Raw genomic sequence first — 20,377 nt, forward strand, 5'->3', positions numbered from 1 at the left:
CAGCAGACTCTAAGAGTACTTGTTGTTGTATTTACTTGTCAGCACTGAGCATTTTCACTTTTTAAAAAATTTATCTTTATCAATTCTTTGGCTCAGATTAAGACTCTTTTTTTAGTGTCTGATGCAGCTTAGCCTTTGATTGGGACCATCGGGAATTGATGTTCTCTGGCCCAAGGTGGGTTCTTAAGCAACAAAGAAAAGTTCATGCTCTGCCCAGCAATGCCTTGCTGACTTTTGTCCACATATCCATTGGAGAAAGCCCTGTGGAGCCATGCTGGGTACAGTGGGATGGCCTGTCCAGCTCTTCTTGGAATGGTTGCGGTTGGTTTGGATTAGGGGGTGGAGTGGGAAGGCCGTCACACTGCGCAACGGAAGTGGGTACCATTTACTTAAGACTCAAGAGGATTTGGTGACAGATTGAACTGGGGGAAGGGAAGGGGCTGGGTTGGTGGGTTAAGATGAGGATGCTGCTCTGGCTCAGGGTGATGGCCCTCTCCCTGAAATGGAGAAAGATCAAGAGTTTGGTTTGGGGCACGTCTGGATGTGAGATGCCTATGGGATGTCCAGAAGGTGGTGAAACCAAATTCCAGGGCCTGGCACACAGCAGGCCCTGGGGAAAGGCCTTTGCTTGCTCAGCAGGGATTTACAGAGCGGGTACTTGTGTGGGAAGCTTCAGTGAGCAAAACAAGACAAATATCCTTGCCTTCCCCTCCTAGAGCTTATATGTGAGGTAGGAGATTGACAATAAACAAACAAACATAAAAGGTAAATAGTTTATTTCATATGTTACAAGCTGATGATCACCTTGGAGAAAAAAAGATAAAGCAGAGTAAGGGATTAGGAATGCAAGCCGGGTGCTGGGAGAGATGGGAGTTTAAAATCAGGTGATCAGGTTGGACTTGTTCAGAAGGGGATATTGAGTGAAGACTTGAAGGAAGTAAGGGTGTGACTCGTGCAGGTGTCTGGGGAAAAGCATCCTGGTAGAGGGAACAGCCACTGTGCCTGGTTTGATTGGGAGGAGAGCAAGGAGGCCAGTGAGGCTGGAACAGAATGAGCAAGGGAATGAGGAGCCGAGATGGGGTCAGATCAGGTAAAGCCTGGAATGACGTTGCAAGGGCAGTGTCTTCTATTCCAGGTGCAGTGGGGAGCAGAGGGGGGCACTCAGTCTGACTTAGGTGTAAGGTTATCCTCCGACTGCATGGGGCCAAGGGCGAGGCCGAGTATGGAAGCAGGGGGTCCTAGGAGGAGGCGGTTAGGATCATCCAGGCAAGTGGTGATGGTGGCCTGGACCTGGCTGCTGAGCAGCAAGCAGCTCAGATCCTGGGTGTGTTTTGAAGGTAGAGCTGACAGGGCACGGGGTATGAGCAGGGGAGACAGCTGGAGTTGCCATCATCAGTGAAGGGAAAGGCTATGGGTGACTGTCAGGCTCCTTCCCTTCCTGGGGAAGGTAGCCTCGAAGGGAGGGTGGGCCCTCTCTCCCAAGCATGTTCTAGAACCCTCTGGCATGAGGCAGGCTGGAGCCGGGAAATCCCCGAGCTGGAATCCTGGGCTGGCACAGCCCCAGAAAGTTCCTCCCTCCCCTCGGGCCCAAAGGGAGGACTCCCCACTGTGATGTCCTGTCCCAGGACCCCCACCATTCAGGCAGCCAGAATGCTATGACCTTTCCCAGCCCTTCCTCACTACAGAGCCAGGCGCAGCCTCACCTCAGTGCCAGTCCCTGCTTCTCTTTCCTCTGCCCCAGACTATGGCTGATTGGGACTAGGGACAGCCTCTCACACTGACAACCCACTGGCAGGGAAGGAAGGCCCCCGTTTTGCCTGCTCACGGCTGAGAGGTGGAGAGTGTCTGTTTATTCTGGGGCTCCTTAGAGCGGGACAGGGAGGGTCCCGGCCCGCCACTCCCTAGCAGAGCTACCTGACATCTCCAAAACAGCCCATGGAACACCAGGGATCTTCCATTCCCACTCCAGGGGGCATGGAGGGAAACACCCATCAGTCACTGTGTTTCTGCAAACTCGGGCTTAGGAGACCATTTAGAATTCTCTCTTTATAAGTGGAGCCCTAGCTGTACCTCCTGAAGGACAAACAGGATTTTGCTTCCCATCAGCTTCTTGCTTGGAAAAACAGATTTGGCCCCTGACTAAAATGTTTTCAGTTTGAGAGGGGCGGGTTTGAAAATACTTCCTTGTGCTAGCAGGCTGCAAAGAGAGGGTGAGGCAGAAGAGGGTGTATGTTGCATGGACTTTGGGGTCAGCCAGCTGTGGGTGGGCGGGCTATCTTCTCTGGAGCTGGTTGAGGCTCACCTGGAGGTCTGATATGAGGATCCATTCAGTCTCCCAAACAAACGATTATTGCAGCACTGATTACTTATTGTGAGCCACTGTCCACATCTCCACCAGAAGAACGGGAGAGCAGCACAATCTGCTTGGAAATGAGAGGTGGCCCACCCTGACTTACAGCAAGGTGGTGGCAGAGGCAGGCAAAGAACTGGGTCTCTTAATACTTGAGCCCAGGGCTCTTCCCCAAAGAAGGACCTTTGGTACCCCTTCACCCTTGGGGAGCAGGTTGGGATGTTGTTCACCACAGGGGACCCACTGCACGTCTCCAGAGGCCAGCGTTGGCTGGTGGGAGCGGAAGTCCTGTCCTATTCTTAAATCGTAAGTTGGAAAGCAAGTGCCGAGATTTGCGGCCACGTCCCCGTCTCAGGGTGGAATTAGCAGTAAAGGGCAGGCCGTTTCCTGCTGCACCCGGGTCAGCTGGCATCATCTCGGCCTTTTCTGCTCCAGGGCCTCCCCCCCAAACCCCACCCTGGGTTTCTCCTGGGAGGCGCCCCAGGAGCCAGCGGACGGTTTCCCATTCTGAACTTGGCAGCAGAGCCCTGCCAGGCACGGTGACCCGCGGGAACGGAAGCGGAGCTGGACAGGGTGGGGGCGGACAAGTGGGCTCTGAGGCTGTTGAATGCGAGGCGTTCCCACTGGGTTTGGAAGATGCAAGCCATTGAAGAAAGACTCCAGCCTGGGCGGGACCCGGGTTCTGTGGTCCCACTGCTGTGTGGCTTCCAAAGAGACCTCTGCTCTGGCCTCGGGGACTGGAGGGTCTTTAAAGTCTCAAGTCCCTTCCTGGCCTGAGGGAACCAGGCAGGACAATTGGAGATGCCTCCAGAAGCCGTGGTAGAAACTTCTTGTGTAAACGCCTCCCTCCTCTCGGTGCCCGAGACTGAAACGCAATCCGCGGTGGAAACCAGCGTCTGCAAAACATTGAAAAGGTTTCCTAAGTTCGTGAGCTTGGGATGAGTAAGGCAGAAGGCCCTCTCTCGCTCCCTGCCATCAGCTCTGCTCCTGCCAGCGGCCTGGAGATGCCGAAAGGGATGTCATGTGTGCTGTGCCCGCAAGGGGCAGGGAGGTGGGAGTCCCACCAAGTGGGCTTCAATCCCACCATGTGGACTCAAGCAAGTCTCTTTCTGTCGCCGGGCCTCGGTTTCCTCGCCTGTAAAAGGGGGGTGAATCACTCTCCGTCTGTAGATTGGCTTGGCGATCTAGAGAAAATGCAGGATGTCAGGTCACGCCGAGTTCATGTTGGGAGACAGTGGAAATAAAAGAAATAATAAGCTCGTTGCCAGCTTGGTGCTTTTTCGATTTCTGTTTTTCAATTCATCAGGAAAAAAATACAGAGAAAATGTATGCACAGCGCCTACACAGTGCCTGGCCCCAAGCAGATGTGCAGTTAAGTCACCTTTAATTACTGTTTAAAAAAAAAAGCCACTGGTGTACTTAATCCAGGAGGTGGCAGTGAAGGAAAGAAGGCGTTCATTCATTCATTCAGTAAACATTTGAGAACCTATTGTGTCTGAGACGTTGGGGGTTCACCGTGAACAGGTGGGGCAAAAGCCCTGTCCTCAGGGAGCCGACAGGCTTGTGTGGGAGACACAATAAGGAAAATCAGTATGCAAACTATATTCCATTTGAGAAGGTGGTGAGTTTTAGGGAGCAAAATAAACCTGGATGAGGTGGGAGCTGGGGATGGCTGCACATGTTCCTGCTGGCTGTGCAGGAATGAGTGGAGGAGGGTGGAAGAGGGAGCACCACGAGGCGGCCTCCATTCCCCCCTCACCCTGCACCCCCGCTCCCTCCCTCTCAGCCCTGGGCTCTGGTCCCCCACTCACCGCCACGCCCCCTGCCTCTCTCCTCTGCAGCGTTGAGGGCGAGGTCCCCAGCAGCGAAACTGGCACGTCTCTGGACAGCCCCTCGGCCTACCACCAGGGCCCCTTGGCACCCGGCGCCAGCCTGAGCCCGGACCTCTACGAGCACACGCCGGCAGGCGCCTATGGGCTGTACTCGGTGCCGCCGGGGCAGCAGCAGCGGACGCGGCGGCCCAAGCTGCAGCACTCGACCTCCATCCTGCGCAAGCAGGCCGAGGAGGACGCCATCAAGCGCTCTCGCTCACTCTCTGAGAGCTATGAGCTCTCTTCGGACCTGCAGGACAAGCAGGTAGGCGGGTGGGCGGGGCCTGACTGCTCAGGTGGGCGGGGATTAATTGCCCCGGTGGGTGGGCAGGGCTTGGCTGCTCGGGTGGGGCGGGGCCTGGCTGCCCAGGAAGGTGGCCGGGCGGGGCTTGGCTGTCCTGGTGGGCAGGGCCTGGCGGCTCAGCCCACCCGCTAGTGGCCTCCTGGGGAAAGATCAGCGACCACAGGTAGCAGGGAAGCCTTTCAGCTCTCCCACAGACTGGATTATGAACCTCATAATAGATTTTCCCTGAGAATATGACCTTTGCCTCAGTCCACCCGAGCACTGCTTCCTGTCCCTCCTTGGGAGCCTTTGGTCCCAGCTTGACTCCAGCTGAAATGCTTGAAGGGATTTAGAGTGAAGGAACTTGGCTGTTTGACATTCCTTCCTGGGGACTCAGGCAGAGTCTCTCAGATGACACCTGTGCCTCTGCCCTGGTTCCCAAAGCCCTCGTGGCAGGGCCTGGGGGGCTGGGGTGGGTATCTGAGTATCAGAAGGACACACAGGTTCCATGGCCCCTGAGGTTCCAGGTGAAAACTGAGCTTCAGGTAGAATGGGAGTGTGAGGGAGGGAGCCCTGGCTGGAGAGAGGGAGAGAGGTCAGTTTACAGCATAAATAGCACAAGCTTTAAAAAAAAAAAAAAGGCCAACCACAGCCAGTGGAGGTGACGTCGCTTATTATATCCCTCAGGTTTGCAGCTTTGTAGGAAACCAGCCAGTTTCCACTTTTCACTCACAGAGGCCTTGGCCTGGTGGTGGTGGGGGGACTGGCCCACATCCCACATGTGGTTGACACCTGCGTGGTACAGCAAGGAGGGCACACAGCCTGCTTGCTTGGCCAGGCACGAGGGAGGACTCAGAGGCAGCTTCTTGGAGGCAAGGGGAGAGGGGAAGGTCCCTGTGTGTAGCAGTGGGATGTACCCAAGGGAGCAAGAGGCCACTGGGTGGGCAGGGAGTTTTCACTTCTAAGACCCCCATGGTGCAGGTACATAATAGGCACTTGAATGAGAATTCGAGCTAATGAACAGCTGGGTACCTGAATGAGTGAGTGAATGAATGAGCAGATCACTTGGCTGTGTCTTAGGCCATGGGAAACTCTCCAGCAGAGAGTCGCAGGTTTCAGGAGAATCCCCAGGCTATCCTTAAGTGGCTTTGCAAATTTACAGAGTCAAAATGACTTGTCAGGTTTCCCCCAGCCTCTGGGCCTTGAACTTTGGGCGGCCACCTCATAAATCCCAGGTGGCCCCCTCCATCCAGCAGGGCCCCGGGAGCCATAAACCCCAGAAGCCACATTCCAGAAGTCCCCTTGGCCCTCCTTCCTGCCCACAACTTCCCTGTGCCCTGGCCTGCCCCATGTTTGCCCCTTGGTTGTCTTCATTGTCCTGTGAGAAGGAGAGATCTAGGCCTGGTGTGTCCCCAACTAGTAAGGAGCACAGATCTAGGCCTGGTGCAGCCCCAACTCCTTCAGGGAGGGCTGGGGATGCTGCCTAGGGTGGCTCTTACGTCTTGACAGAGATTCTCCATCTCAACCCCCTCCTCACCCTGCCCTCTACGCTGCCCTGAGACTTTGAACAGCTCCACCCCTCGGCTCTGATCCCTCTCTTCATCTTTTTACCTGGGAGCCAGGACTGACAGGTACCGGCTAGTGGCCAGAGCCTGGTGCACATAGCTCCCTTCATCCTTGTGGCACTTGGCCCCGTGGGCAGGCTGACCCCAGGGAGAACAGCTTCGGTTGCATTTGTCAGCCATACCCAGATTCATGCCTGCCAGGTCCAGACTTGGCAGCAAAGCCATTTGGATAAGCATGAGAAAGGTTAAGGCAGTGGAGAGAATTACGTGCTTAATAGGGGCTTCATTTGGCTTCAGCTGTCCCTGTCCATCCTAAGCATATTAGCCACAGGTCCCCTATGTGCCAGACACTGTGCTGGGTGCTAGGGAGTCAGCAGTGAACAAGACGAGGTCCTGCTCACTTCTGCTGACAGTGTGGTACAGGAGAGGGATTGCAAACAAGACTGTGAATAAAGAGACAATATAATTCCAGAAAGTCATGTAAACTTAGAGATTATAAAACGGGAAAGAAATAGAGCAGCCCTGGGCAGGTGCTAGCTTTGGATAAAGGTAGAAGGGACGACATCTCTTAGGTGACATTAACAACTGGGCATTTAAGGAAAGGATGTTCCAGGAAGAGGTGAGAGCAGGTGCAAAGGCCCCGAGGCCGGAGCTTGGTATGCATAAGGGACTGGAATGATGAAAGGGAAGAGGCAGGACAGAGCAAGAGGGAGGAAGTAATTGAGGGCCACTGAGCATTCAACTCACCCTCGAGCTTCCTGGCCATCAGAACGAAAGCAGGAATAGGGAAGATGGGAATTGCCAGATGAGATCCGGGCACCCAGTTCTCCCAGCAGTTCAAATGTGGGTAACACTAAGACCGTTTTAATGAAAGGACCCCAGTGGGAAGGCACCCGAGCCCTCCTTCTGGCCTCCAGCCCTCAGCACCCTCTGGTGGTCTCCTGTTGCAGTGAGGGCAGGAGGTCTGGAGGGACAAACAGGTCCTTTGTCCCTGAGTAGTCAAGAGGTGGCTGTTCTGCTTTCATGGAAGGGCCTTTCTCTTGATCCGTCCTCACCACTGCCCAGAAGTGTTCCTTTAATGGGTGAGGTGGGGAGACCTAGTGGGAAAGCCCCCGGCTAGGCTTAGGCAAGTCACTTCACTTCTCTGAGCTCCTTGTGGCATGGGGAGAGTAAAACCCCTCTTAAGGTAAGTTATATGAATTGAGGGTGTACAGCCCCTGGCACACACGGTAGGCAAACAGATCTTAATTTCCCTTCCTCTCCTGGATCCCCGTAAACTTTTAGACTGGGCCTTGGGTTCGTTCTGGCCCAGAAAAAAAGAATGAGTGTGGGGAGTTTGGGGGATGAGGGAGAGTGGGCCTGGGTTCGTGTGTCCTCCTGGGGGCAGGCGGGTAGGAGGGACTGACAGACTTTGACCAAGCACAGGGCCCATTTCTGCCTTCCTGGAACCCCCTGCTGCTTCCCCTCCCTCCCTCCCTCCCCTCCTCAACACACACAGACATTGCCGAGATGGGGTCCTGGGCAAACAGGGTCGCTGCCTGGTTTGTGAGGTCCAAAGCCAGCTACGGAGAAAAGGCTCTGGAGTGAGCTCTGGGCCTGAGCTGGTGGTCTGGGCATTTGTGACACCCCCCTTCTGCTCCCAGCAGCTAGCACGAGGGGCCTAGGATCTTGGGCCTTCACAGGCAGAAAAGAGAGAGGGAGGAAAACGGGCTTTCCAGAGCTCAGCCGCTCCAGCTCCTTATCGGCCCCATGGGCTTTCAGAGCTTCACTTGCAACCGAAAAAATAGAAACTTTTCTGCTTACAGTTGTGGAAGTGAGGTCATCTGTTTGGACGATGATCAGTAACTTAAGGGAGAAAACAGAACCGCCCTGGCCGACTCCAGGCTTTGAAAAGTCGTTTTGATCTCTGCCCGCCTCAGCTATTTTCTTCTGCAAAGAGGGCAGTTCTGCCCAGCCCCACACGTTGCCCCTCTAGTGGGGCGCCAGGAGAGCTGACACATGGAGTATTTGGGTGAACATGGTGCCACTACCCATGCTCTCGGGGCCTGCATTTTCTGGTGTCCCTGAGTTGGGGTCAGTTGCACCCAGGCTCAGGTGACACACCAACTTACTTTCCAAAAAGAGTGGCAGCAGGATGTGAAGATCTTGGACCTGCAGCCTTTATTTGGCTCAGCATCTGTTTAGCTTTTATTTCAGTTGTGTGTGTGTGTGTGTTTTCTCCCTGATGGACTTCTAGCTCCTGGAGGGTCAGGATCTCGGGTCTCTGTCTCTGTGTGATGCCTGGACCCAGACAGGCTGGATGGTAAAAAGTGTCTCACTCCTGTGGGCCTCCGTCCTTCCTCAGCCCCAGCCGCTTGCTCTCTGCTCCAGCAGCCTGAGAGAGGTTTGGCTTGGCAGAGAAGCCCATTCTTTGATTCCAAAAGAGCTGGCTCCAACAGCAGGAGTGTGTTTGGTTTTTACCCAGGAACAAGGAACGGGGGGCACCCGTAGGGCTGTGCTTCAACTTCAGGAGGTCTCAGAGTTTCAGGAGGCCCTCGTGTCACACTGGGGAGTCCTCAAGCCAGAAGGAGCTGAGAGCTTGCCTGGTCTCTCCCAATTGCAGACTGCTCCCCAAATTGTAGCTCCACACTTACAAGAAAGGGCCACCACAACCTGTGGTGAAGAAAGCAAGAACTAGCTCTGGAGTCTGGAGGCCTCCATGTGCTCGGGGGGTCTCTTCTCTGGGTCCAGTTTCCCCATCTGTACAGTGAGGGACTGGGGGCACCCACAGACTGTGAAAGCTTGCAGGTACACAGTCGAGAGTCTTCCAGCCCCAGCTGCTGCTGTCTTGGCATGTGCTAAGTGCTGCGTATCTGTCCTGTCTCATCTACTGACATAGGTAGGTCCCAGGATTATCCCCATTTTACATGTGGCGATGGAGGAAAGGCGAGGTTCCAAGGCTTACCAGGGGCACATGGGATTAGAACCCAGGCATCTGACTTTGAAGCCTGCTCCTTAGTATGGTGTTCCACCAAGGTCTCCCTGAAAATCAGTGACTCCCCAGGCCACTGAAAGCCACAGTCATTATATGATAGAAAGGAAAAGGGCTCCGGAAGCCTGCAGCCAGTCCTCAGTACCCCAGCAACTTGCTAGAATCTCCTGCAAGTCTCTTACCTGCGTGTTACTGAGGTTCCTCATCTCCAAAGGGGCTGGCTTCATCTCCCCAACATCCCCAAAAGCATTTTCCATTAAACCGTAGACCATAAGGTGCACCGTGGCCAAAGGAGTTTGGGAAGCTCAGCACACTGTGCCCTGCCTCCTTTTAAGGACTCTGAGAAGTCCTGCAGGGAAGATACTTGATTCAGCTTGAACCCAGTGTTTCTCTATCTCATTTGACCTCAGAACCCCCATTTCACATAATCCCAGCACTTGTTTCGGCCAACTTTGGGGCCTGCCGAGAGCTTTCCAGACGTGTCGCTACAGGGTCGGGCAGCAGCTGTGAGTTTCAGTGGATGTTACATGGCTCCCGCTCGCCAAGCCGTCCTCACTCTCCTCTCCTTTCCCCACCAGGTGGAGATGCTAGAACGAAAGTATGGAGGGCGCCTCGTGACCCGCCATGCAGCCCGCACCATCCAGACAGCGTTCCGCCAGTACCAGATGAACAAGAACTTCGAGCGCCTCCGCAGCTCCATGTCCGAAAACCGCATGTCGCGCCGAATCGTGCTGTCCAACATGAGGATGCAGTTCTCTTTCGAGGGGCCCGAGAAAATGCACAGCTCCTACTTCGAGGGGAAGCAGGTCTCGGTGAGCAATGACGGCTCCCAGCTGGGGGGCCTGGGTCCACCCGAGTGCGGGGATCTCAGCGAACCACCCGCCATCAAGTCCCCAGCCACCTCCAGTGACTTTGCAGACGCCATCACGGAGCTGGAGGACGCCTTCTCCCGGCAGGTGAAGTCCCTGGCGGAGTCCATCGACGACGCCCTCAACTGCCGCAGCCTGCACGCTGAGGAAGCACCGGTCCCCGACCGGGTGCGGGACACTGAGCCGACGCCGGCCCTGCACGGGGTGGACCACCGCAAGCTGGACGAGATGACCGCCTCCTACAGTGACGTCACCCTGTACATTGACGAGGAGGAGCTGTCGCCGCCCCTGCCCCTCTCGCAGGCGGGAGACCGACCGTCCAGCAACGAGTCGGACCTGCGGCTGCGGGCGGGGGGCTCGGCCCAGGACTACTGGGCGCTGGCCCACAAGGACGACAAGGCGGACACGGACACGAGCTGCCGGAGCACGCCCTCGCTGGAGCGGCAGCGGCTGCGGGTGGAGCGTCTCCCGCTGCTCACCATCGAGCCGCCCAGTGACAGCTCTGTGGACCTCAGTGACCGCTCGGAACGCGGCTCGCTGCAGAGGCAGAGCGCCTATGAGCGCGGCCTTGGCGGACAGCAGGGCAGCCCGAAGCACGGCCCCCCCAAGGGCCTCCCCCGCGAGGAGCCGGAGCTGCGGCCCCGGCCCACCAGGCCCCTGGACGGCCACCTGGCTATCAACGGCTCAGCCAACAGGCAGAGCAAGTCCGAGTCGGACTACTCAGATGGGGACAACGACAGCATCAACAGCACGTCCAACTCCAACGACACCATCAACTGCAGCTCCGAGTCGTCATCGCGCGACAGCCTGCGGGAGCAGACACTCAGCAAGCAGACCTACCACAAGGAGACCCGCAACAGCTGGGACTCGCCCGCCTTCAGTAACGACGTCATCCGCAAGAGGCACTACCGTATCGGCCTGAACCTCTTCAACAAGTGAGTACCCCGTTGCCCACCAGCAGCCTTGCCGGGCACCGCTGGCTGTCCACGGGCCTGGCAGAGGACGAGGACAGTGGTGTCTGCAGCCACTGGAGCCTGGCAGAGCGAGCGGGGCACAAATCCACCTGCCTGTCCAGCCTGTATGCCTTTGTGCGGAGTGGAGGTGCCCGTGCTAAGAGGCTAGAAATGAGGGCCTGCGAGGGGGAGGCGAGATGCTGTGGGGTAGAGCACTTACAACAGAGCCTGGCGCAGGGGCCCGGTGGCCGCGGTGCTGCAGGTGGGGGACATGGACATCCTCTGGGCCCCCAGACGCAGTCTGCACCCAAGGGGTAGCAGAGGCCAGCAGAGGAGCACAAGGGACTTTTCTGGGCATCAGTGCCCTGAGTTTGGGCCTTGTCTGATTTGCTCACCCCATCCCTGCACCAGTTAGGAAAGGTGGTCTTTGAGGGCTGGAGCAGCACATGGCACTTGCGAGTTTGGATTTTATTCCCCAGGAGACCAGGAGCAGGGCAGGTCTTTGAGCCAAGAGGGTGACAGGATCAGAGCTGTGCTGGGGACGCTTTCCCAGAGGCAGGTATAAACTGGACTCAGAGGGGAGTGTTGCGGTGAGGGAGGGGGAGAAGGAAGATGTTTAAAAAAAAGCCACCAAAAAGCCACAAGGCCTTCTGGGGAGAAATGTGAATTGGGCCCTGGGAGTGGCTGCCGCCGGGGGTTTGTTCTAGAAAGGGGCAGCCGGGGCAGTCCTGGGAGCCAATCTGGGAGGGAGACAGTATTTAAAGCAGACTATTCTTAGCCTGGCTTAAAATAGCAAGAGGAAGGGGAAAGAGACTGAACACTCCCATGGGGGAGGGTGGCAGCTCTCGTTAAACCTGAGCCTGAGATCTCACATTATTCCCGTCCATGGGACCTCCAGAAATTGGAGTCATCGGGCTCCGGGCCTGATGCTGGTCCTGCCAGGGCTTGTGGCCGTGGAGGGGACGTGGCCAGCCTGCCTGGTGGTTATGACAAACGTCCCAGAGCCAGAGGCAGGCAGCAGTTTCCCCTGAAGGCCACACCGGGGGTGGTGCAGGGCATGCTGTGCTGCTTCCGGGTCACCCCAAGGCCATTGCCCGAGCCATCCTTTGCTGCTTCCTCTTCCCCCAGATCTGGGGAGACTCGGGGGACACTTCTGAGCAGCACCTGGTGCAATGAAAGAAGCAGTGTTTGGGGGTGTCAGGAAGACCTGCCCCAGAGGGTGGGTGTAGGGAAGGGGCTGTGGGTTAGTGACCTCACGGGCTAAGAACTGGCAGAGTCTGGGGCAGCTTGCCTGTGCCAGCAGGGATTTTCCCTAAAATTCCCTTTGGCCTGTGGCTTGCTGCCCTCGGGGACCAGCCCCACTGCCGGGTGAGCCATGGCCGGGGCAGCGAATTGGACCAGGGAGGAGCCTGTCCTGCCCAGCCCGTCTTGGGCACTGTCCCAAAAAGTCCCAGAAAGCACAGCCCAGCTCCAGGGTTAGCTCTGGCTCCTCAGGGTCAGACCTAGGCCCATGACCTCTTGTGGAAAGACTGGGATGACAGGGGCTCCCCCAGTCCCCAAGGTTACCCTCATACCTGGCAGATGTTATATCCTGATGTGGGAGCCCCCCAGAAATGGGCAGGTGGAGGCCAGGGTGGGGACAAGGGCGGAGGATCTCTAGGGCCCTCCCAGGCCCAGAGTCCAGAGAAAAACTCTCCCCCAACAGACCAGCTTTGGGCTCTGTAGGCTCTTTCTACGCTCATTAATTTTTTTTTTTTTTGCATGCGATATAGTCACACGCTGTGCAGTCCATCCAAAGTGTACAATCAGTGGCTCACAGTATCATCACATAGTTATGCATTCATCACCATGAACAATTTTAGAACATTATCATTACTCCAGAAAGGAAATGAAGAAAACCCAAATCCTCCCATACTTCTTGTCTCCTCCTATTATTGACCCCTAGTGTTGGTGTGGTACATTTGTCACTGTTGATGAAAGAATTTTAAGGTATCATTGTTAACTGTACTCCATAGTTTGCAATAGGTACAACTTATTAACTTTTTTAAATGCAAATTTTATTGAGATATACTCACACACCATAGAATCTATCCAAAATATACACTCTGTGGCTCACAGTGTTACCATTCATCACCACAATCAATTTTTGAACATTTTCATTACTCCAAAATAAAGGAAAAAATAAAAATTAAAAAGAACACCAAGATCACCCCATACCTCTTAACCCTTATATCCCCCTATTATTTATATATTTTTTGTCATTATTTTATCACTCATCTGCCATAGACTAGGTAAAGGGAGGGTCAGTCACAAGGTTTTCATTATCACACGGTCACCCAATAAAAGCTATATAGGTATACAATTATCATCAAGACTCAAGTCTACCAGATTACCATTCAACAGATTCAAGTATTTCCTTCTAGCTATTCTAATGCACTAGAAACTAAAAAGCAATATCTATATAGCACATAAGAGTACCCTCCAGAGTGACCTCTCAACTCTATCTGAAATCTCTCAGCCACTGAAACTTTATTTTGTTTCATCTCTTTGCCCCCCTTTGGTCAAGAAGATTTTCTCAATCCCACAATGCCGGGTCCAGGCTCATGCCTGGGAGTCATGTCCCATGCAGGGGGAGGGCAGTGAGTTTATTTGCAGCAACTCATTCATTGTAATACCTGATTACGTTCTCCACCAGCCTTACATCTGAGGATGGCACCCACTTAGGCTTAACATCTTGGAGTCTGTCCCCAGACAGCTACCTGCACACACGTGTATACTCTCAGGAGAAAGGGGTTGTTACGGCTAAGAACGCGACTCCAGGGCTACACCGCCTGGCTTCAAATCCTGGCTGTACATCCTGGGGCCAGGTGCTGAGCCTCCCACACCACCACTGTCCTCACCTGTAAAGTGGGGACGAGGCACCTGCCTCACCTCGCTGGGCTGTGATAATCAAATGAATGGAAACGTGTAAAGCGTGTGGATGGGTTCCCAACATGTAGTTAGCCCTGTGAAAGTAGTTTTTCCTTTCACCTCGTGACTTTCCCCATCGCAGTTTTGATATCTCACGGGTCAGCATAAGAAATTAAATGGGAATTTGAGGGTAGTTTTTGCAGAAGCCGCAGACCACAACGAAGGCCAGAAGACGACCCAGAAAAAGTTTAGAAGCTCAGAAATGCAGAAAAGATATGTTTAGTATTGTATAACATCAGCATATTTTATCCTTTAATACCATAAATATACACAATTTCTTTTTTAAAGTTAAAATAAGTAAAAAAAATTTCACATGGCTTTTCCAGATTGCGGGGGTCCTGCACCCCCAAACCCCGCGATGTAGAAGGGATGACTGCTCTCACTGGTATCTTGCTCCCCACCAGCAGCATGCAGGGTGCAGGCTCATGCGACAGGACTTGGAGGTCCTGCCCAGGGTTGCACCACCTCCTTCCCGTCTCCACGGCCCCCACGGCAAACATGGGGCAGACCTCACACACATGCCCCGGGGAGTCTCCAGGGCACAGCGGACGGAAGTGGGATTGGATCTCAGGGAAGTGCGTTTTCAGTTAAACAGGAGCTGCCAGTTTACCCTTTAAAGGGGGGCTGTGCTGGTTTCCTCCTTCTGCAGCTAGATTTGAAAGTTCCTGTTCTCCAGCCCCTACCCACCCACCCTCAAACTTGTCAGCACTCTGTTATCTTTTATCCCCCAATCAGTAGGGAAAACTGGTATCTCTTTGTTGTTTTAATTTACATTTCTCTGCTTACTGGTAAGGTTGAGCATCTTTACATGTCTTTTGGTCACTTGGGTTTTTTCTCCTGTGTAAAATGCCTGTTCCTATTCTTTGCTTGTTTGTCTATTGCATTGTCTGCCACTTTGATTCACTGTAGGAGTTCTTTATATATTGTGGATACTTAATCCCTTGAAATTGCAAGTATTTTCTTCCAGTCACTTGTCTTTTTTTATATGTACAATTCACATACCATAAAATTCACCCTTTTAAAGCATACAATTAATAGTTTTTAGTATACTTTAGAATATGTGTCTTTAACTTTGTTTATGCAGTTTTTAATATTAATTAGTCAAATTACCAGTGTTTCCTTTTTTTAATTAATATTTTTGTGCTTTATTTTAAAAAACTGCCCCCAAATCATAAACATAATTTATATACATATTCTTTCAGTACTATTATAGTTCTGTTTTATACATTTTTTGGACTTTATTCTGGAATTCATTTTGGGGAATGGTGAAGGTGGGGGGCTTTTATATTTCTGCATGAATTAGCCAATTGTTTCCGATCTGACATGTTTTATCATTAAGGCCTTTGTGTTCTTTTTTAAAAATTGTTCTGCCTGTTGGGTAGTTACCATTCAACATGAATTTTAGAATCGGCACGCTAAACTGCATGGAAAATCCTGCTGGGCTTTTCCGTGATGTTGCGTTCAGGTCAGAGACTGACTTGGGGTACAGTGTTGAGTCTTCCCTCCGGGAATATGGTGCTGCTCCCCATTTGGTTTTGTTCCTTACTCCTCCCCGACACGAGGCCTCTCTGGAACAGTGGCATCCAATCACATGTGGCTATTTAAATTAAAATTAATAAAAATCAAATAGAATTGGAAGTTCAGTTCCTCAGTCACACTCAGCACATTTCAAATGCTCACCAGCTGCGTGTGGTTGCGGCTAAGCATCTGGCAGAGCACAGCGCAGTTTCCTTATTGTGGCACATTTTCTTGGGCAGGAACGTGATGTGGACAGGTGTAAGGGCGGCATCTGGCTCCATGAGGAGGTAACGGTGGGGTCGCTGGCCTCCCCGGTGGCAGGAGCTATTGGCTCTCCATCCCCCTGTGCCCATTAAGGGGATTGCAGTCCTCCCTGCGTCAGCCGTGCAGTGTGGACAGGTGCTTCCCTCCAAGCCTCGGTTTCCTCCTCTACACCACCTCGGGGGGGGGGGGGGTTGTTGGGAGGGTTGAAGGAGAAACCACTTTTCAAAACCTGTGACATTTCAACAAGCAAACGCCTTCCTCGTGCAGACTCAGAGCCTTGCGGTTTTACAGCTGCCCTACAGTGACCAGCCGTCATTAGGGATCTGGTTGCATTTTAGTTTGTAATATTATGTTATTGTTAATGTATTTTGGTCAAGAACCTATGAATAGGAAGGATATTGCAGCAGGCTTTGTTTTAATATAGATTCACTTTACTATGTACAAGCTGCGTTAAGATGTTAAAATGTCTTACACTGTAGACATTGTAAAAACTGAGAATAACAAACTGAAATCCTTGAGATCACACAAGTTGGAAATATGTACCAAACTTTAACTGCACAGGTAAGGTATCAATTCTGTATAGTGCAGTTTTAATCTGTTTAAGTTACATAGGTTTCCATTGTATTATAGTCTCTTTATTCTAGATTTGGCCAAAGATGATTGTTCTTCACTAAAAATGACTGTCACTTGGAACTTTGTGGCCAGAATGCAGTTAGCAATTAAAACAACCTTTACAGTGTCATAAGAAGTTGGCAATAGATTTACAAAGTATATTGTGCCTTGTTATAAAACTTAATAAGTAGGTGCACTTGACAGTATTGAAGTCATTTGTTACGGGCTATCGCAACTAGCACAGAGGTTTAGACTTGTACATTTTGCCCAGAACTTTTTACAAAGTACTTATTTTATTGCACATTCAGAATTTTATGTATTTGTCTCATGTGTGTATCCTTAAACTTCCGATTTTATTTGGTCTTTTGAAGATTGTTGAATGCAGCTGGTCTAAGAACTAGATTCCAGTTTTTATTTGGGACCATGGGAGTGGTGGTTAAGAAGAAAGCTCTTTGCACATGACCGACTTCAGATACTTTTGCTGCTAGTTTTGTGTAATATTTATTGAACATTTTGGAAAATATTTATTTTTGTAAGCCTGAAAGTGATTCTTGGAGGGTTTAAAGAAACTTGACCAAAAGACAGTACAAAAGCACTGGCACTTGAATGTTGAACGTCAGTGTGTAAGAAATAATATATTTCGGGGTAGTGTGAGCTTTAAATGTTAAGTCTTATTAAAGTTAAGTCAAAAATGTCAGACCTGACATTGGCAATGTAGCCATAATTTTCTAAAAAAATTGAAGACAAAATTGGCAACTTGAAATTAAAACATGCCAAGGTTTTGATAGCACTGTCTCCAGAAATTGTTGAAACACTGCTAAACATTGATGTGAAGTATCTACATTCTCAGAATTCTATCAGTTTTGTTAATTTTGTTGTTTTGTCTTTTTTCAGTGACTGTCTGACATATTGCAATCTCATACATGTGGTTATCTTTGTGTATTGCCATATTCAGTGACATAACATTCAGGTTTATCAGCAATATTTTTGGCAATAAGTTTTCAAAAACCACGATACAAAAATGGATTTAAACTTGCTGTCATAAATATTGAACCTCAGGTCACTGTAAGTTTAGTAATTGTTTATTGTTTTAGATGCTTATTAGTTTTAGATGCTAGCACTGTATGTGCTATGTTTATTCTGATTTTAACTAAAATAAAAAGTTGGTCATAAAAAAAAAAGTTGCCCCAGCAGATGTGGCCCCCCTTGCCCAGTCTGCCCTGGAACCTGTGGGGCCTGGGAAGTCCGGAAGCTCTACCGCAGGTAGACCGGACCCAGTCGACCCTGCTGCAAGGCAAAGCCAGAGCCAGGAGCTAGGGGTGTTCAAGGGCCAGGCAGAATCATGACTGGTTTTGCCCCAAGGTGGGCACCGGAGCTGCCAGCCAGAGGGCAAGGAGGAGATAATTGAGCAGCCCTAAGACCTGAGCCCGGGATCCTTCTTCATTCTCTTCTCTCCCTGTGCCTCTGCCTCATCACCTCCCACCTCCCCTGCCTCAGCTCCCCCTCGGTTCTCCCTGTGGGTCCTTGTCGCCTCCCACCCCAGGCCCCCCTGGCTCCTGGTCTGGCTGCCCCTTCCCCCTCGCCCAGGGGATGCCACCCCCTTCCAGTGGGAGCTTTCCCTGCCCGGGCCTCGTTCTGGGGGCACCACACCTTCTCGAGGGGGTCTGTGGAGGATCTGGAGTGAATCCAAAGTGGGAGATGTGGAGAAAAAGCAAAACAAATGAAACCAGAGCAGGTAAGGCAGGTTGGCAGGGAGGGGGATATTCTGGGGCTGCCTGAGGAGGGGGTGGTAAGCTGCCCATGAGAAACATGCTCCTCTATGTCTGCCCCTTCACAGGCTCTGGGGGAGACCCTCACCCTCACCAGGCCAGCCTGGCTGCCCACTTTCCTCCAGCCTGTTGTGTTTTACCCCATTTTACAGATGGATGAGTGAGGTGCTGAGAGGGTGAGTGACCCCGCCACCTGCTTCCTGAGTCCACCCCCTTCAAGCCCACAGCGTGGGGACACAAGCCCACATGTAGCCCTCGGCACCCCACCACCTCACCAGGGCACAGATGGGTGGACAGAGACTTCAGGAAGCCGAGCCTTAACCCTTGTGCAAGGCCGCACAACTCTGGAACCGCCAGTGTGGCTGGGAGCTGGGCCAGCACCCCTTGGCCCTGCTGGACGCCCAGTTGGGGCCCACCCAGCCTGCTCTTCCTCTCTGCATAGCCCTTTGTCTGCTGGGGCTTGCACTTAAACATCACCCTTTGGACACCCACAGTGGGGTAATAGATCGCTATGACCCCTACTGCATGGGAACCAGGCCTCAGGGATGCAGGGATTGTCCAGTGTGCTGGTTTTAAGAGATGAAGCCCAGAGTGTGCCTCAGAGAAGCTAAGAGAGGACCCCCAGATGCTTAGAGAGAAACACCCTGAAAGAACAAGCAAGGATGCACAGGAACTGAGAGAGAGAAGCTATGAGAGACAGAAGCCCCCAGACATTTTGGAGAAAGCCATTTTGAAACCAGAACCCAGGAGCAAAGGACCAGCAGATGCCAGCTACATTCCTTCCCAGCTAATAGAGGTGTTCCAGATGCTATCAGCCTTTCTTCAGTGAAGGTATCCTCTTGTTGATTCCTTAATTTGGATACTTTTATGGCCTTAGAACTGTAAATTTGTAACCTAATAAATTCCCTTTATAAAAGCCAATCCATTTCTGGTATTTTGCATAAGAGCAGCTTTAGCAAACCAGAACAGATTTTGATACCAGAGAAGTGGGGTGCTGCTGAGTTTGCAAATACCAAATATATTGGAATGGCTTTTTAAATGGATAAGGGGACGAGAGATAGATAGATAGATAGATAGATAGATAGATAGATAGATAGATAGATAGATAGATAGATAAAAGAAAGATTCTGGAAGAATTGTGAGGAGCTTGATAGAAAAGGCCTAGATTGCTTTGAAGAAACTGTTGGTAGAAATACGGACTCTAAAGATACTTCTGATGAGGCCTTGAGCAGAAATGATGAATGTGTTGTTGCAAACTGGAAGAAAGGTGAACCTTGTTCTACAGTGGCAGAGAATTTGGCAAAATTGAATCCTGGTGTGGATGGAAGGGAGAATTTGAAAGCAATGAGCTGGGATACTTAGCTGAAGAGATTTTGAAACTAAATATGGGAAATGCAGCCTGGCTTCTTCTTGCAGCTTATAATAAAATGCGAGAGGAAAGAGATAAGCTGAGAACTGAACTCTTGGGTACAAAGAAACCAGAAGTTAATGGTGTGGAAAATTCTAGGCTTCCAGAAGTGAGACTCCAGAGGCTAGTGCCCCACGTGAGGATTTAACAGCACCTGGAACCAGCCAGCCGTTTCAGTACAGGCCAGGATTGGAGAGGGAGTTATCCAGGAAGGATTTGTAGTAAGTCCTGTTGTCTGACGGTTTTGACCTCTGTATGCTGCATGCCAAGCCAACAGATTTTTCACAAGATCTGTATAAACAGAACCACTGCCAGTCTGGACTAAAAGGGACAGAAAAGGGAGAGATAGAAGAAAAAAAATTCTTCAAAGGCGGAACCATAGAAACTAAGGTCTGGAGCCAAGAAACCTCGGGCCAGGAGAGCGGACATACCCATCCACATGGATTGGGTGAGTTTGCTTCCAACCCCCCACCCCAAGTTTAAGGGTGCTGCTGCCTAAGGGTTCTCAGATGCCTGGGGAATTGAGGGGAGCTTGGCCTCTCTGATCTTTAGAAAGAGTGTTCCTGCCCCAGGCCTCAGAGAGGGGATTGGGGAGAGTCTGGCCACCACCCCACTGTTCAGAGAGGGGAGAGCCTTTGCCCTGGAGAGGCAGAGTCCAGATACTGCCCTGATGCTTGAGGAGGGTGGAGCCGAGAAGAAAGTGGTCTCCCAGCGTGTGGATATGTTGGGCACTCACCCCAGCATTTGGAGAGAACGGGACCACCGCAAGGGCCCTTGGAAATGGTGGGACTCCTGCTCTCTCAAGCCCCAAGGATAAAACATCATTCTATAGATGGCTCTCAGACTTGGAAATCTAATAGAGTTTGCTCTGCGGGTTTTAGGAACTTTCTGGGTCCATGACCCCTGTTTCCTTTCAGTTTCTCCCTATGGCAGTGGGAATGTTTATCCTATGACTGTGCCTCCTTTGCATGTTG

General features: G+C 51.8%; 1 protein-coding gene across 7 annotated transcripts in view; it reads left to right on the forward strand.

Annotated features, from left to right (window-relative positions):
- IQSEC1 (IQ motif and Sec7 domain ArfGEF 1) overlaps nucleotides 1–20,377 on the forward strand; it is a 184,121-nt gene that overhangs the window by 125,477 nt on the left and 38,267 nt on the right. For all 7 annotated transcript variants that reach the window (XM_037802844.1, XM_037802827.1, XM_037802851.1 and 4 more), the window contains exons 2-3: nucleotides 4,192–4,486; nucleotides 9,619–10,844. In XM_037802844.1, the coding sequence (XP_037658772.1) occupies nucleotides 4,192–4,486; nucleotides 9,619–10,844 (1,521 nt within the window). The remainder of the gene's footprint in view (nucleotides 1–4,191; nucleotides 4,487–9,618; nucleotides 10,845–20,377) is intronic.

This window comes from Choloepus didactylus, chromosome 1 (genome assembly GCF_015220235.1).
Source record: "Choloepus didactylus isolate mChoDid1 chromosome 1, mChoDid1.pri, whole genome shotgun sequence".
NCBI lineage: Eukaryota > Metazoa > Chordata > Mammalia > Pilosa > Megalonychidae > Choloepus > Choloepus didactylus.